We start from the raw sequence: 17,000 nt of genomic DNA, 5'->3' as shown, positions 1-17,000 counted from the left end.
AGACAAGGATCGGGGAAGGTTTGGCTGTGTCACTGCGTCGCCGTGGGCGCTGCGGTGGAGAGGCCACAACAAACGATTCGTTGCTGGTCCGATGGAGTTTCTATACCAGGTGTCTGGATTGGCTACGCCGCTCTTTTAGCGCATCATACAGGAGAAACAAGAGGCCACCTTCGAGAGGCGAAATACAGATATCCTCCGAACTCAATTCAATGTTTTGTTTTTTCTCCTTCTCCTGAGTCTATGGAGCACAAGTCTAGCGAGCGATCCCCTGAACCAGTCTCTTGACAATCCCAAGTTGCCTGTTCTCGCGTGCTCAGGCACAGATCTCGACTTCAAGCAACAGATATGGCAGACGGCAGACGATGACCGTTCTCGCAGTCCGTGGTGAGATCTGGTGTGGACAAACTGCGGCATATAAGAGGCTCGGTTGTGGCTGAGCTGCACCAGTGATGCTCTCTTACGGGGTATTTTTAACCTTGTTGCCCTGACATGGAGATGCGCTTGTCTGAGCAAATCAACGTATCACCATTGACCTATGTTGAAACCACTGCACCCACCGACTTGAGGTTCGTCGTCACCGTTGAGAGGTCCATAGGGGTTGGGTTGAGTTGAGTTGTTACGGCAGGTCTGTATCGCTGTGATGAGCCCCGAGCAGATGGACAGGTCAACAACAGATGGAACTGACCACCTCTCTACAAGGTCTCAATGCAGCAGTGGACAATGTCTCACTCTTCCGAGAAAAGAACATGACTTACCGCATGGAGTATCCATCTCATGCATGCCCGTACACCCCTATCTCATCGAATACGGCCAGCAGTCATCCGGACAGGCACAAACTGGTGATTAGTACCATCTGGAACGTGCACAACGTCACTCATCTGACCACTTTTCGTTTGCACCAGGCGAGACGGCGACCAGCCTGAGTTGAAGCCATTCCGGTGGTTTGGGGGGGGGGATGTGCTCTCGGTACGAGTAGTCTGTAGCGGTAACGTAGGCTTGTGGGTGGACTTTGTGGGCTTCCCGCGGCTTTCCGGAGCCAATTTTCAGTTTCAATGGGCTGGGTCCCTTACCTAGCTAGGTAGTGTTAGGGAATGAACCAGGTTCTTCTCCAGGCGCCACATGGTCAGCCTCTGGTGGTACCAGGCGCCTACGAGCACTGGGAGGAGAACTCGTAAGGCCCTAAACCTCGGGCACGCCCGCACTCTAATTCGCCCCCCCATACCCCCCCTTGCTTGACACTGGTTGAGCCAAGTAGCCCGAGATCTGGGTCAGCGCCAGAGAAGATCTTCCTCGTCTCTCCCTGCATACGTATGCCGAACATCATCTGCCCGCAAGGCCTAGTGGTGTTACAAAGGGACAACAGGGATCCAGGTGCACGTCAAAGGCCTCCCTTGTTTGTCTGAAGGACAAAGTCTCCAGCTATTTTAGCCATGGAAATAAAGATGGCGCCCGCTGTCCGCCTGTTAGAAAAAGGGGAACAGGCCCTCAATAGGAAAGGCGAGGGAGACAGGACAGTCAGTAGTCGTACCTAGTAGTCGTCGAGAGGTGCCAGTGGTGGGGATGTCTAACTCGCTCTAGCCCTCTACCACCCTCGCTCCCTTACCAGCATCTCCTCCATCCAAATTCTTAGTCGTGGTCACACTCACTCACTCACTACTGGCAGCCCTTTCGTCCACCGACCCTCCACCCTCCCTTTCCGAACAGTTTCTCTTCTGGTTGATACTAACCCGTACATCTGTGGTGCATTTCTGTCGCTTTCCGGCTGTTAGGGACATCGTGTCGACCTCTGTTTTTCCCCCAGACAACCACTTTCTTTTGGAAGCCCGCGCTTCTAGCGGTTGACACTGCAACGCTACAGCATTCCTTCTAAGACCTCTTCAGCGCGGGCCCTCAGGAGCCTTGCCCCGTTTCTCTCGTTTTCAGTCGGGGAATTCGCATTCCAGCCTCTCACCAGCGAGCTCGTATTCACTCTGCAACCATCTGTTCAGTTGTCCAGCGAACGAACAAACGGCCGACTTCGTTTACAATTCCACGAGTTTCCCCCCAGATGTCGGCATTCTAGTGTACTTTTTCTCCTGTGTTAAGATGGCCGAACTCGCAAATCATCCTCTCCCTCCGACTCCTCCCCCTGCCATCTACTCCCCTCCTTTGCGAAGCGACAGTCCTCGGATCATAGAACCCATGGAAGAGCGGGGAAATGTACATATACCTGCAGTCAAATCAAGCAATTCGCAGTCGAGACAGATGAGCTACCCTTCGATATCCATGTCCCCGGCGGACACAAGACCAACAGACGATGTGCATGCTCTCGCAGACGCTGCTGCCGAAGTCCAAATTCACCCTCCGGAAACCGCCATGTCCAGAACTCCTGACCCTGTGGCTCCGAATAGGACGCTGACTCCTCAGCCGTCCTTGCACCTCGATCCCAATAGGCTCTCTCCGACGCCTCAGGCAATGCTCCGAGGCCGACCTGGAGATGGCGAGCCAGTGGGTGCTGACCATCGACGAGTCTCCTCGGAAAATTTCTCTGCAAGAGAAGGCATCGAATTGACGCCTTTTCAAAAGAAGTCCATGCGGCACGCATCGACCTCGGCCATTGATCCAGAAATGTCTGCTGCCACTTCCGAGCCGTTGCGGTATCACCACCAGTGGGCAGACGACGCTGAACTGACGTCGTTGAACAAGCGAGCCTCAAAATTGACCATTGCCACGGATGGCTCTGGGGGAGACAGCATCCGCAACAGCATCTATGGCAGAAGCATGCAAAGACCTGACTCGGGCTTCTCAAGTACTTCCGACTTCCGCGGGCGGACCAACTCACCACATGCCTCCCCGGCTGGTCGGCCTATCTCGCGCGGTTCGAGGTCACCCGATACACGGCCGCTGTCTTACGTTGATCTTTTGAACGTCCCATATCCCCAGCCCGCACCAAGCGGAGCAGAGCATCTGGTGAATTCAGGTCTGCGATCGGTTGTCGGAGCCAATGCTTCGTTAATGTCTACGAGGAAGACCCTGGAGATGTATCGAGCAAATGTCAAAAAGACCCAGGACCCTGCCGTCCAGTACGAATTTGCGATCTTCATGATCAGCGCCGCACAAGAGGAGGGTCTAGAGTCCGACGCCGTGTCCGACGCCGCACACTCTGAGAAATCACATACATCGGTTCGCGAGGACCTATTAAAGGAGGCAAAGCATATTCTACAAAGATTAGCAGATCGATCGTATCCATTCGCCCAGTACTACCTTGCAGACGGGTACGCTTCGGGGCTATTCAACAAGGGCAAAGAAGACTGGGATCGTGCGTTTCCTCTATTTCTGGCGGCGTCGAAACACGGCCATGCCGAGGCGGGCTACCGCACTGCATTGTGTTACGAGTTTGGTTGGGGCTCACGGGTGGATGCAGCCAAAGCGGTACAATTTTATCAACACGCGGCAAGCAAGAACCATCCCGGTGCCATGCTTCGGCTGGGACGAGCATGCCTCACCGGTGACATGGGTTTGACCAAGCGATATCGCGAGGGCGTGAGATGGCTCAAGCGAGCTGCGGAATCGGCAGATTTCCAGTACAACCAAGCTCCTTTCGACCTGGGCTGCCTCCACGAGACTGGCTTCGGCCCCGACGTCTTCAAAGACGAGTCGTACGCTGCCCAGTTGTACACTAAGGCAGCCGATCTAGGACATGTCGAAGCAAACTACAGACTCGGTGAAGCGTATGAGTATGGACAACTCAATTGCCCCAGAGATCCAGCCCTCAGCATCCATTTCTACACCGGAGCCGCAGAACGTGGCCATGCATTGTCACAAATGGCGCTGTGTGCGTGGTACATGGTGGGGGTTCCCGATGTACTGGAGAAAGACGAGGCCGAAGCCTATGAATGGGCCAAAAAGGCAGCAGAACAAGGATTGGCAAAGGCGCAATATACTCTTGGCTATTTTACGGAGATGGGCATTGGATGTCGCCGTGATCCGCTTGAGGCGAACGTTTGGTACGTCCGTGCAGCGGATCAAGGAGAAGAGAGAGCCAAACATCGAATTGCCGCCATCCGGGCTGCTGGGGCAGGGGCAGATCCTCTCACGGCGGCAGCTGGCAAGAAAGGAGCCTTGACCACCAGTAAGAGCACGGGAAATGTTGGACCTCAGGGTGAGAGAGACTTGATCACTGGCCACTGAAGATCGGCAGCGCTAACTTTGATAATACCAGAAGGAGAGAAGAAGAAGAAATTTGGCATCTTTTGAGATCGACGCAGGCAGAGACAGCATGCAGCGGGCCAACCAATATTTTGGGATATAATCCGCATTCTGGCTGGGAGGTTTGTCATCACATTATCGAGGACGAAAGCGTGCATCGGTGCCGTGTTGTATTTGGGGGAAAGAGGCGAACGGCGTCCATCTATTTTGCTGCCTTCATGGGGCCACGACCAGCTAATGCACGGAAAAGGAGAGAAAGAGGCGCATTTTCGAACGAAGTGGACGGAGAGCGTACGACGCACGATCCCGGCGATTCAAAGCATAGCGAGGCTGGAAAAACAAAAGACATATTATGGGTAATCATGGGCAGAGAGATGTAAAAGCGAATCCGAGAGCTGACGATGAAATTGGATGGATATCTCTCAGGGGAAGTATTCAGTTGACCAGTTGCTGTGGCTGTACCATGCATGATAGGGGAAGGAAAGAATATCACAAAAGACCAGACCAATGCGAGATGATTGTCAACTTTGGAACTCGTTGTTTCTCGTTCTATCTTGACCACATTATTGGATGTCCTCACAGGGACCATCTCCCGAATTGTCCTACAAGTGTGTACCGAGTACGACGAGTACTTGTCGCTGAGCCAAGCAAAAACTCCAGTTCTCCCGCCCAGTCCTCCCAGAGCTGTCCTGACCTCTTCGGGAATGTCCTATTACCTCTCTCTTTTCTCATGACAATGACCGTGACAACAAGCAAAGTCAAAGTCGAAATCAACACGAGAAAGTGACCTGACACGAAACGCAAAATGTAAACTTTTTGGGTGGTGTGGTGCTATGGTGTTCAAAATACATTAATACATTGTCAGACAGAAAACCGATAATGGCGCAGGGGGCTCCTTTGGAGGGCCAGCCCGGCAGCTTGCAGGAAACCATCAAACACAACACATCACATATTCACCATTCTCAGTAAATGTCCTTCGATATCCATCCGTCCGTTCCAAACGCCCCCTTTTTATACGTTTTCCTAGCCGCTTGCCCCTCCCGCACGCTAGGAAGAAGGATGAAAATGCCAAATTCACAAATACTCGTACTGCTCGTTCAAATGCCAATGTGTCTCACCAGGTGGAGATTTCAAGCCTTGTTGAACTTTGCGCGGATCTTGGAGCCGAAGAAGTAGAAGGAGAAGGGGATCAGGACCATGCCGACGCCGATGAAGGCGAGCAGCCAGCTGGCCCAGTGCAGGCCCAGGCGGTGGTACATCTGGGTGGTGAAGAGGGGGAAGGCCGCGCCGCCGCCGCTCCGCAGGAAGACCTTGGCGGCGAGGGCGCTGGCGGCGTACTTGGAGTACGAGTCGATGATGTAGTTGTTGACCGAGTAGTAGCACAGGACCATGCCGAAGCCGAAGGCGATGCCGCTCGAGGCCGGGCCGACCCAGATGATGCCGTGGTACGAGGTGGCGCCCAGGATGAACAGCGAGATGGGGATGAAGGGCGCGCCGAACATGGCGCCCATCAGGCGGTCCTCGGCCGTGGGCTCGCGCTCGCGGCAGACGCGCTTGAACTGCTTCTCGAACTGGGGCGTCGCGACCAGCGCGAACGCCGCGCCGATGATGATGGGGATGAACATCAGCCCGATCTGCCCGTCGTTGTAGCCGTACAGCTCGCCGAAGATGACCGGGTAGGCGAAGAAGAAGGCGTACAGCATCGCGTAGATGAGCACAATGTACATGCACATCAGGTCCAGCACGGGCTCCGTCAGGATCATGTTGATGGGCCGCACCAGCGACGTCCTGGCCACCTCGCGCAGCGTCAGCTTGGTCTTCTCCTGCTCCGTGATGATGTTCGGGTCGCCCGTCTCCTTGCGCAGCCGCGCCGCCCGCCGCTTGAGGATCACCGGCGCGTACGTCTCCGGGATCAGGCCCATGACCACCAGCATGAAGCCCGCGTAGCCCAGGTTGACCCAGAAGAACAGGTTAAGCCGCCCCGTGCCGACGTTGATCCATCCGGCCACGATGGGGCCGATGACGGGCCCCGCGTAGGGCGCCGCGGCGAAGTAGGCGATGGCCAAGCCCCGTTCCTCAATGTTCCAGATGTCGGCGATGGTGCCGCCCGCGAGCGACAGGCCGGAGCTGGAGAAGACGCCGCACAAGAAGCGCGAGACCAGCAGGCCGCCGATGTTGGGCGACAGCGCGCAGGGGATGTTGAAGATGGTGTACAGGAACAGCGAGATGATGTAGACGGGCTGGCGGCCGATGATCTCGGACAGCGGGCTCCACAGCAGCGGGCCCACGGCGAACCCGCAGACCATGATGGAGCAGGTCAGGATCGCGACTTCGAGCGAGACGTCGTACTTTTCTTCAATGAGGCCCAGGCCCCCCGTAACCACCGACGAGCCGAATGCGACGCAGACGACCAGAGACGACGCGGCGATGGTAATGTACCACCGAAAAAGCCGCGACCAGTTGTGCGGGTTGTCGGGGTCGTTGATTTTGAACGTGACGAACTCGACCGGTTCTTCGACGCCCTGCTTTTCGAGGTCCGGCTCCGAGGGCGTGCTGGGCCGCGTCCGCCTCCGCGTAGGGACCGTCGAGACTCTCGTCCGGATCTCTTCTAGGGTCTGTTGTGGCACGAGACCCGTCTCCGTCTCGAGCGTGTATTCTTCAGGGAAGATGGGCTCTTCAGGCCGGCCGAGTTCGGGGTAGTTGGGGTCCAAGGGAGGGGGTGTTTCTGAGATACCACGCTCAGCTAATGTCTGCCGGGTCTCTGTTCGGAGGAGCTGGAGGTTGAGCGACTGGTGTTGTGCGAGCTCAGGGCCGTGGGAGCCCTCGGGAGGATTCTCCCGCGTGACTTGTCGAGACATGGTGGTGGAGGGATGTTTTGGTGTTGGTAGAGGATGTTTCTTCCTGCGTGTAGCAAGGGATTGGTGTTTGGTCAGGGAGTTCTGTCCAAAATACTGTGCAATTGAATGCGTGTCAATGCGATATCAGCAGCAGCGAGTCCAGCGGCAAAGGGCGGACACGCTGCTCCCATATATACTTCAATGGGCCGGGCGGGCAAGGCTGCGATTGAGGCCAGGGCGATTTTCCGGATCTGGTGAGCCGACAATTCTCCGCCGACGTATCGCCGTGCGCGATTTGTGTGGTAAGTTGTTGGCAGCCAATGGCGCCAATGGCTGGCGAGGCGACGTCATTGCTAATCAACCAATTCCCAATGCGGCCTCGTCTCTCGCTCCCTCCACCGCACATGCTTTTCTGTGGCTCGCCTGCGTCGCGCACATTTTCCCGGATGGTACCTGGGCTCACAAACGTTTGCCCGCCCTCCAAGCGATTGGTTGCTCTGGTGCTCTATTTGCGGTCGAGTGCGTCCAGGCCCCTTATCGCGTCAACAACCTCATGGGGACAGAGCCCTTTTTTTTGGTTGAGACACGATCTATCTGCATCAGTTGGGTTTCTTTTTCCACGGCGTTCAACATGGCGGGTCAGCGTGGATTGCAGCTAACGGCGAGATAGGTTCAGTGCTGAAATCCTGCAAAACCTGGTTACCTCTCTCCTCGCAGCGTCATCCGTACCGCTCGACGAAATCTCAAATTCCATGTCTCAGGTTCGCGGCAAGTCGTGGAACACATGTCATGGCAGAAACGCTGAGCTGTGTCTCCCCCCGCATTGCAGATCTCATATTAGATCCGGTGGACGTTTTCCTCATCAGGACACAAGAGAATCAAACAAGGCATACGGACAACCAATAGGATGTCTCCCATCCGGCGTGCGCTGCCGACTGGTCCCAGCTTTGGCAGCGTGAAAAAATCACTAAGCACCACTCGTGGTGCGTTCATTCGGTGAGACTTCCCATCGAGCTGGATGGGAGCCAATGACATAAGCTGGTCTTGCCAGATCCCAACGCGAACCTCACAATGGCGATAAAGCAGGATGAGTAAGTCAGATGCGCCGAACCAAGCACAGCAAAGACGGGCAAGCTCTGATCGGGTTCCATGACCGCATCTCACACCTTCCTTCCACAGTATGAGGGCTAAAGCTGAGCAGATCCAGCACCCGAGGACGGGCTCGGTTGTCATCTGTGCAAGGTTTGCCGGCACCAGAATGGCACCTGAATGGCAGCTCCCGTCCGGGACCGATTCGTCCTGGCCGTTTAGGGGGAGAAGTCCTTCACTTTGGTGGCTTGGTTAATAATCTGTTTCATCCCTTCCGGACAACGCAGCATAGGGCCTGCAGAATTCGATGATGTCGTTCTTTATCGTGTTCCAAGGATCCTTGCTCGTCGGACACATGCAGAAGCCCCACAGGATCCATCCCTCAGGGGGTTTCGCGGTTGAGATGCTGCATACCTTGGGCTGTTGTAGAGGTGTGTATTCGGTCCCTCGGTGAGGCGTCATCGATCCTCCTTGGGGCAATAGACCAAGCCCGAGCAAAAAATAGTCCAGCTTGGAATTGACACCAGCGGGGAGCCGAAGTCTTGGTCTGCGTGCCAAGTCTGGAGGCTTCTGCCGTCACGATCTGCTCCCTAACGACTTGATCAGAATAGCGCAGTCTGTCACAACTTAAGTCGGAGAATCGAGTGAGAATCACATCGATAACGTAACTTTTGATTGGATCCGGCATACTGAAAGTCCAATAAGCAATGCAAATATGCTTGCATTTGCACGTTTTGGAGTCCCCAACCAGCCGCGAGAACCACCTCTTCAAACCAGCCACCCTCTCACAATAATGCCTTTGCCGGATGTATCCAGAACGGGAGCCAGGCAACTCTGGATGCAAGCTACGGGTTTTTATGATGCTTGTCTGTAATGTCGGTTGCGGAGAGATGGTAGGATAGATACGTAAGGAGGTTGCTGGACAGTTTATGGCCATGTCCAGGCCAACGGCGCAGAAAGATGTCTAGATGGTCCAGGGTTTGAGGATTCTTTGTCTTCGGTACGGAGGCTTCTTGATGGTGGATTTCGCACATGGAGAAGACAACTTGACAGATACTGAGGTCCGGTTAGGAGAAGGAGTGAGAAAGACTCGTAGACTACTAGGTAGATTCTGAAATACGTGCGTGAAAACCAGCTAGCTGTTCGCCATGTGTGAATCAACACCCCGCATCTCGCAGAGGTGATCTCTCGTCGACCCTGGACTTGGCATCGAGACTCGGTCCAGTTACTATTTTATTTCGTCTTCAAGGAGCACCAGAACCCAGCCCAAAAAAAATGTAGAAGGGCGCATATCCGCCTACTGTGGCGGCACCCGCTGCGAATTGTTAGAATCATCCCCCCAAGCGATTCTCAGAGAGGTACATACGAATCGAACCTATTCAGATGGTTAGGACATGTCATTTGATGGTAGAAGTAAGCCTCCACACATACCGGGATCGGATCGGAGCTGGACACGCCTTGAACGTCACTCGAGAGAGACAGGCGCAAACCACAACGATACATGCTGACCATTACACCATGCCACCGCCCTGTTTTCAGACCAATTTTGGGGTCTCGAATATATTAATATGACAATATTTGTGCGGACTGCCGAGGCATGTGGGGCTCAAGTGGGGTAGTCGGGCTCCTCTCGCCGAGACAGATCAGATCGGTCCCGGTCATTGGCGCAGGGAAAATTCAGAGACTTGTTGGACAACATACCTCGCGCGCTCTGATAACATCGCCCTGCTATACTCCTTGATTTCTCCCTAGGAGATGTGGACTGTTCTGATCTACTTTGAGCACGACAGCAACGAGATCCAGCTTGGTCTTGATGATCGAACTAGAACCAATACCAACACCCTAGCAGCACGAGTGGGAAGGGGTTGGACGAGATCATTGTGATGAGAACCACCGGTGGGGTACAGCGATAAATGGTAAGTCCCGACTTACCTTGGCCCAGTGTCTCCGTGGGTGTGCATATTGAACCTCTCAGACGAGGGACTGCGCACCGCGGCGTGTGTTGTTGACCAGGTTCAGCTGCCAGCATAGACGGGCTGGGAGGATGAAAGATCCCGAGTCGAAGTTTCCTTTCGTGAATCGGGCGGGGCGGTTCCCGGAAGAGTGGAAGAGCGCAGACTATGATCTGTACACGAAACATGCGTGCGGGGGAATAGAACATTGAGGCCACACCGATTAGACGCGTCAAGGATGGTCCGCCATTGTAGTCGATTATGTGGAGCTCTGACCAGACACACTCACTCGAGCTACGTTGCAACAGGATTCCAAAAGCTAGGTCCATATTTGACGGGGAAGCCTCTGCCAAATACCCGTCTCCAATTATTGAGACGACCACTTCATTTGTCTAGTTCTTTACGTGTGTCGAGCATTTGCCTCGCGAAGCTACAGAAGTAGTTCGAGGAAGGACCGTATACTGGATTTCAACCTGCTCGACTTGCAAACGTACACAGAACAACACGACTGCAAAACAGATTGGTAGCCTTGAATGGGTCGCAGCGACATCATCTCGCGGAGAACACAAGTCGGCTTTCGGAACACTGTTCTCCGTCAGGTATAGCCCGAAAGGATCAACATAGGGGCCGTTTCAGCAGGAGCGGAGGGGAACAAGGCAGATCATCCATAGACCATTTGGTAGTCAGGATTGCCCTTGTTTGTAGAGGTCCTAGATGGCAATGGATACAAGTGCACTTCCCATGCTTGCCTTGCCAGTGACCAGACCATAACCAGGTTGCGTCCGCTTGAAATGTATCTCTACCTTGATCTCCAAGGTCATTCTCTCTTGGCTGCTGCTAGCGCTCCTTGGTCTCGAGGCTTTCAGGCTTCTAAGTGGCTTCTCCGCAGGAGATTTCGTGCGTCCGTGTCATTCCTAGCGTATCCTGCATATTCCTACCCAAGGTTGATCCAAGGTTAGCAATTCTTCCCGGCATGTAACATGTCAAGGTTGACATGATGTCTGATGTCTGGAATTCCAATCCCGGCATGCAGTATTAGGCCCCCGACTTGAGCCTAGAAAGATGGGCAGTAGTGGCGATTGGTGGTGAAACAAGGCCAAGGGACTCCTCTCAGTGTACTATCTTCCAGCGCTGATCTTGTGCTGCTAAATGTGCCCTTTCACCGCAAGTGTCGTCCTGCACTCGCCCCTCCCACCAATTTGGCACCACATTGCTGCGTCAGTCTCGACCTTCTGGCTCCAAACTGGGAGACGCTTCAAGCTCATGTACCCACTCGACACTTGCAGGGAACAGGAGGAGCAAAATGGGTTCTCGACTGGTGGGAAAGTTGGTCTCGATTGCACTGACAGTCGATTCAATTCTTTTGATCGACAATTATTAGGACAATCGTCGATTGAAAATCGCCAAGGCGCGGATGTGGGCGTTTCTACCAGAGGAAAGGCCAGGGTGCGCGACCTGTGTGAAGGTTAAGACTAGGCTAAGGGAGATGTTTGCCCAGGTGGCTTTGGGACAAGCGCCAGCGAGTGGGCGCATGATTGCAGGGTACGGGTTTTGGCCGATGCACCCAGTCCTGTGGCTGCTGGGCGAAGCACGGTCACCCAACCACAGCGGAGGAATGATGCATGGAAGTCAAGGGAGGCCCAGAGCTAGCTGGGAACAAACGTGAGAGGAAAAGGTCACTGGCGGTGAATTATATTGGGAATCAACTGAGGATGGGTGCAAGTAGACAGGTGCATGAGTGCAGACGCAAGCTGCAGGTGAGGTGCATGGAGTGCGTGAGGAGCGTGCATGAGAGGTGCATGAGGATGGCAGATTGGGGGCGCCACGCAATGCTCTACCGTAGAAGCTGCACCCAAATTCTACGGCGAAGCACAGCCCCTGCGCCCCACACCACCATTTCAAGACTTTCGAGCTCGACAATACACGACTCGCACCCACACCAAGGGCCTCGCTGTCGCCGAAAGCTGCCTCTTTCCATCCACCCATCGAATACGGACACGCCATCCCCCTACCCACTACGGAATAGCCGCCTATCCCAGGTCCACGACCCCAGCTTCACTCCCTTGCATCTCAACCGTTTGGGAATTCTCTGTCGAAAGCTTTGCACCATCTGCCGGACAAGCTTTCCCCGTCCATCGATGCTCTGGGACTCCGGTCCACCCACTCTGCTCCATCGACTAACCTCCCGCCTCGCAACTCTTTTCTGGCTTCAGCTGTAGAGCGTTCTGCTTCAGAAATCTTCTATACGGCCATATTGTTGTCAGTCTAGTGCTGGCCGCTGCTTCTCTCCGAACGAAAGCACTAGACATGAGCGCACCAGCCTTCCATATCCTGGCGCGCCTGTGAAGAACTGCGCTGACCCCTCATCCATCATGTCTCCAGGGTCTGTGGGAGACCGTAACAGCCGTCCAAAACGCAACAAGACAGAGTTGGCCTGTGACACGTGTCGCAAGCGGAAGTCCAGGTGTGATGGTCGGCGTCCCTCTTGCTCTCACTGCGACAACATGGGACTCGATTGTATCTATCGTCCCCCTTTGACCAGCCTGGAGACGTTAGTATTCCCCTTCAAACGCTGGTTGAAAAGAGGACTGTTCCACTGACCCCCAAAACCCAAGGGATGCATCCGTTCTCACTCGACTCTCCAACATTGAGACGCGCCTATATGCCCTTGACCAAGGTAGAACAGATCTGAGTCTCGCGTCTACTCCTGCTCAAGAACCTCTGGTTATCAAGACCTGGCCACAGGCGCCGAAATTCCACCACGCTGCCGCTCACAAAATGTTCAACTACTGGGCAAACCTGCGGACCAAGCTCGAGGATATTCCCGGCCTGGAGCCGCTCACATACGTCTGCCGGGTAGACGACAATGATACGGGGCTCTTTAGTGCTAGCTTCGAATCCCCAGTTCTTGCAGAGATTCCTATTTCCGTCGTGGTCAGAGGTATCGAATCCTTGTTTGCAAGCATGGAGGGCTTGCCTTTCATCTTCAGACATCTCTTCTTGTACGGAGGACTGTCAAAGGAAGTATGCCTCGACGTGTTTCGCCGATATTTAGAGGTACCCCCAGGTCACGACATCATCCCCACCTTCAAGTCGCAACCTATCGAGCAGCTCGTTGTCCAGGCCATCGCTCTCAAGCACATGGCCGTTGTTGCAGGGGAGAGAATGTTGGGTGACCACGCAGATCTCTCCTTCCGACAAGCACTTCAACAAATGTGGGTAGTGCAAACCTTGCAAAACCCACGAGCACTACCCTTCAGATTCTTGTTGGTCATAATGCTGCTCTATCTGTATGGGAGACCTTATCATGCGTTGTCCATCCTGCAGACTCTTGAACCCCTCGTTTACCACACCGCCCCGAAAGAAAACGATGACCCGTAAGAGCGCTTCCCAGAGGTTTTGTTTGGCACTCGACTAACCACCCCTAGGGCTGTCAAAGCTCAGTATGAGGCCTGTTTATATCAGTACTTTATCCTGGAAAGGTATCTTGTACCGAACTTTCGCTAAGGTGTATTCTAATGCCGACCAGCGATATCCTGAGCGAAGTAGATGGTGTACCCTCGGAGCGTCTGCATACAGTCATCGTTGCGGCATTGACTCAGAACAGAGCGGTGGCCCACCCTAATGTATTTGGGAACGAACTGGTTGCGGCACCCGTGGACAACCATCAATCTCAAGAGATCCGGGCGCACTTGCAGCTCAGAGCCTACATGAACACCATTCTAGAACACATGTACAACGTCGATCGAGCCTATTGCCGGCCATCGCAGGTTGCAGCGGTCGTTACCGATATTGCACGACGTTTGGATCTGTGGTACTGGACCCTCCCACTGAATATGAGATTTCCTCGACACCCGTCATCCTTCTGTCTCGCACCAAGCGATATGTGGCACATCATGGTAAGCGAAGATCCATCTCTGCAGTGCAAGCTCCTCACGCTTCCAGGATGAATTGAGATTTCGATACTATGCAACGATATTCCTCGTCAATCGCCCTATATTGTACCATGTGCTACATGTGAGATTTGAAAACGCCGTCAACTCCCCCAACATGGACCCTCCTGCACCCAATCCTATTCAGGATCCGTGGGTGTATGAGTCTTGTCATAATTGCGTGCAGAATGCGACCATGATCATTCTTCTGCACTCAACAAGACATCAAAGCCGCCGTCACGAATATTTTGAGAGTTGGTGCAATCTTCAGCACCTTGTTGCCGCATATGCAACCATTCTTCAGGTTCAAACATCGTCGATATCGATCCTCCTCCAAGGCTATGGAGATCCGGATCAGTTACTCGACGCTGCCGAAGTAGTGCTTGAACATGGCTTGAACAGGCCTGGCAACCTTCGCGAGTCGTTGGGTTTCCTCAGACACATTCGACAAAGTTTGAAGAGGAACACACCACGCACTCCGTCGATCGGCGATGGTTATGCTACTTCGCCAGTCTACTCTGTGGCGAGCCACCACAGCCAGCCCAGCCATCAGAGCTAGTCCGTTCGTCGTCTCGACCTGGATCAGAAGCACATTGCCGGCTGAGAATCTCCCGTAAAAGGACATCACCAATTCGGCGCTTTCGGGTCATGATGAGCGAGTCAAATGACGTTTGCCTCCCCAGAAACACAAAACGAAATCCCCAAGGGAGGATGAGAAAACGCTCGTTGATCTGGCCGATTGAGACTCACGGGACTCCATCAGGGAGCACTTCCCGATCGTGCTGGGCCTGAATGCCTGCGGCAGGTCAGCTCTGATCCACCTCCGGTTCTGGAGAGACGTTACTTTCTGAGATGGCACCACCCTGCTTTGCGAGTCTGGGTGCTAAACTCAGTTTGCCCAGTACCGCAAAGGAGGATGCTCCGCCAGCGGCAGGGATATTGTTTGCAAGCTGGTGCTTGCACGCAAATGCCAAGGTGGCAAACTTGATGGCCTCTTTGAATGGAGCAGGAAGCCCAAATTCGTCGCTAGTGCGAAGTTCTACTCCATGCAATACTAGCCTCTCCTTCAGATGCCTCATGAGGGTGTCGTTCTTAGTGCCTCCTCCACTAGCAATGACAGTCTTTACAGGTGCTTTCGGAAGGATAAAGTCAACCACTGATCGCTCAATTGCCTTTGCCGTGAAGAGTGTGAGAGTCGACAGCAGATCCTCAGTCGATGCATGCTTGTAATCGTCCAGGATTTTATCCGCATGCTGGCCCCCAAAGTCCAGGCGCCATGCCGAACGGGGTGGCTTTCGGAGGAAGAATTGATGTCCCTCGAGCCGCTCCAGAAGCGTGGGAATGACATGACCTCTGGCTGCCAATGCACCACCAGCATCATACGGTTTGTCTTCTCGAACTTTCATCACATGGTCAATCATCACATTGCCCGGACCGGTGTCGAAGGCCATCATCTTATGCCGGTCTGCGTCAGCAAGCTGAAGATTGGCAATTCCCCCGATATTCAGTGAAACAATGGGCCCTTCGTTTCGGAACGAGCAAAAATCGAGATACTGCATCAGCGGAGCCCCGGAGCCCCCTAGTGCATGGTCAATCGGCCGGAATTGTGTGACGGTGGTGATGTTCGTCAGGGCTGTGACAACACCCGACTCGACGATGAATAGGCCGCATGCAAATCCACCCTTTGTCCACCGATCAACTAGGCTTTGGTTCCCGCTTGCGATATATTGTCTTTCTTTTTCTCTGTCTGGAGGCTCTTGGTAGATTGTTTGGCCGTCATAGCCGACAACATCGATGTCTTCGGGCTTCATGCCCACCTTGTCGAGCAATTTGTTCGTTATCTCGGCATATGCGGCACCAGCAGCATAGTTGAGCCTGCACAGGTCAAAAAGCGGGAGCTCGTTGGAGAAAGCCCGCAGAACGTCAGGCTGCAACTCCTCTGGCCACGGCTCCGAGATGCCATCGATATACTTTGGACGGTTCGGGTGTCCATCTGGTGCAGTATCGATGCTACACAGAACAGCATCGATTCCGTCGAAAGAGGACCCACTGTTGAGCCCGACGATATAAGGCATCTTGCACTTATAGCCGCAGTCGCGACGGAAACTTTCTCCTGTGAGGGGCTGAGGTCGGTACGGTAAAGTCCGCCTCCAGCGTTGATGGACACTCCTCAGGGGAATAGTTCAAAAGTTTCAAACAACAGAGGCTGACCGAGGACGAGTATTTGTAGGAGTTGATGGATGCCCTGCGTCCTCAGGACGGTTGTCGGCTCAAGAAGCACAGAGTGGACCTGCGGCATCGCTATCTGGATATCGAACCATATGCCGGCACCCTGAATCCTTGTTCCTCAAATGGTTCTCGAGCAACCGAGGAAATTTTCCGCCCACAATGAACAAGAGGATATTAACGAGGAGAATTCGGTCCTCTCCCCAATCGGGGGTCCACCGTCGGGGAGGTTCCGAGCTGGATATGATTTGTATAGCGGGAGACGCCCAGCATATATTGAAACATTTTCCTACACGGTCGCATATGTTTGGTTCTTGTTCTTCAGAGCTTGCCTCTCGAGCCCAATGATTGACTTGCCACAGATGCAGACCCTGCACATATGTCCCAATTTTTCACCAGGTCAACCAATGTCCTGTGTGGAAGAGCGAGTGCATGCCACAGGACAATGTCTTGGAAGTTGCAATCTGGTCGACCTATGCGTGGACGAGATGGAGCCTTGTAGGAATGCGCTCGGATGGAGCAGCATCAGCAGCCGTCCTAGCAGAAGAAGCAAACCCATACCATCCTTTCCTATACCCATTTCTAGTCTATGGCCACCCTCGCATGATGTTCGACAGAAGCTCGTGCAGGCCGAGACGAAGTCTCTTTGCATGCATTGTGACGCGAGTCATGGGCATTCTTTTTACACATTGATTTCATGCATCGGAACAGCTCCTCAATCCACTAGTTTGAGCTGTTGGATTATACCCACTATATACGCGGGCAACGTGAACATG

At 53.9% G+C, this 17,000-nt stretch overlaps 4 protein-coding genes across 4 annotated transcripts; 2 read left to right on the top strand and 2 right to left on the bottom strand.

The window, feature by feature from the left end:
• The first annotated feature begins 1,612 nt into the window (after positions 1-1,612).
• Positions 1,613-4,903, top strand: PV07_11008 (uncharacterized protein). The gene is made up of 2 exons (XM_016398396.1): positions 1,613-4,141; positions 4,202-4,903. Exons 1-2 carry the CDS (start codon positions 2,086-2,088, stop codon positions 4,234-4,236), a joined length of 2,091 nt encoding a protein of 696 aa, XP_016242958.1. The 5' UTR covers positions 1,613-2,085; the 3' UTR covers positions 4,237-4,903.
• A 79-nt stretch (positions 4,904-4,982) lies between these two features.
• On the bottom strand, positions 4,983-7,178 carry PV07_11007 (uncharacterized protein). Its single transcript, XM_016398395.1, has one exon. It carries the CDS (start codon positions 7,044-7,046, stop codon positions 5,319-5,321), a length of 1,728 nt encoding a protein of 575 aa, XP_016242957.1. The 5' UTR covers positions 7,047-7,178; the 3' UTR covers positions 4,983-5,318.
• Positions 7,179-12,012: 4,834 nt separating this feature from the next.
• Positions 12,013-16,038, top strand: PV07_11006 (uncharacterized protein). The gene is made up of 5 exons (XM_016398394.1): positions 12,013-12,617; positions 12,682-13,443; positions 13,495-13,548; positions 13,596-13,965; positions 14,012-16,038. Exons 1-5 carry the CDS (start codon positions 12,439-12,441, stop codon positions 14,555-14,557), a joined length of 1,911 nt encoding a protein of 636 aa, XP_016242956.1. The 5' UTR covers positions 12,013-12,438; the 3' UTR covers positions 14,558-16,038.
• Positions 14,805-16,073, bottom strand: PV07_11005 (uncharacterized protein; the record flags this gene model as incomplete). The annotated part of the gene is made up of 1 exon (XM_016398393.1): positions 14,805-16,073. One exon carries the CDS (start codon positions 16,071-16,073, stop codon positions 14,805-14,807), a length of 1,269 nt encoding a protein of 422 aa, XP_016242955.1.
• Positions 16,074-17,000: the final 927 nt, after the last annotated feature.

This window comes from Cladophialophora immunda (assembly GCF_000835495.1).
Source record: "Cladophialophora immunda strain CBS 83496 unplaced genomic scaffold supercont1.7, whole genome shotgun sequence".
Classification (NCBI taxonomy): Eukaryota; Fungi; Ascomycota; class Eurotiomycetes; order Chaetothyriales; family Herpotrichiellaceae; genus Cladophialophora; species Cladophialophora immunda.
Note: the sequence above shows the minus strand (reverse complement) of the source record. Positions and strands in the feature narration are given on the sequence as shown.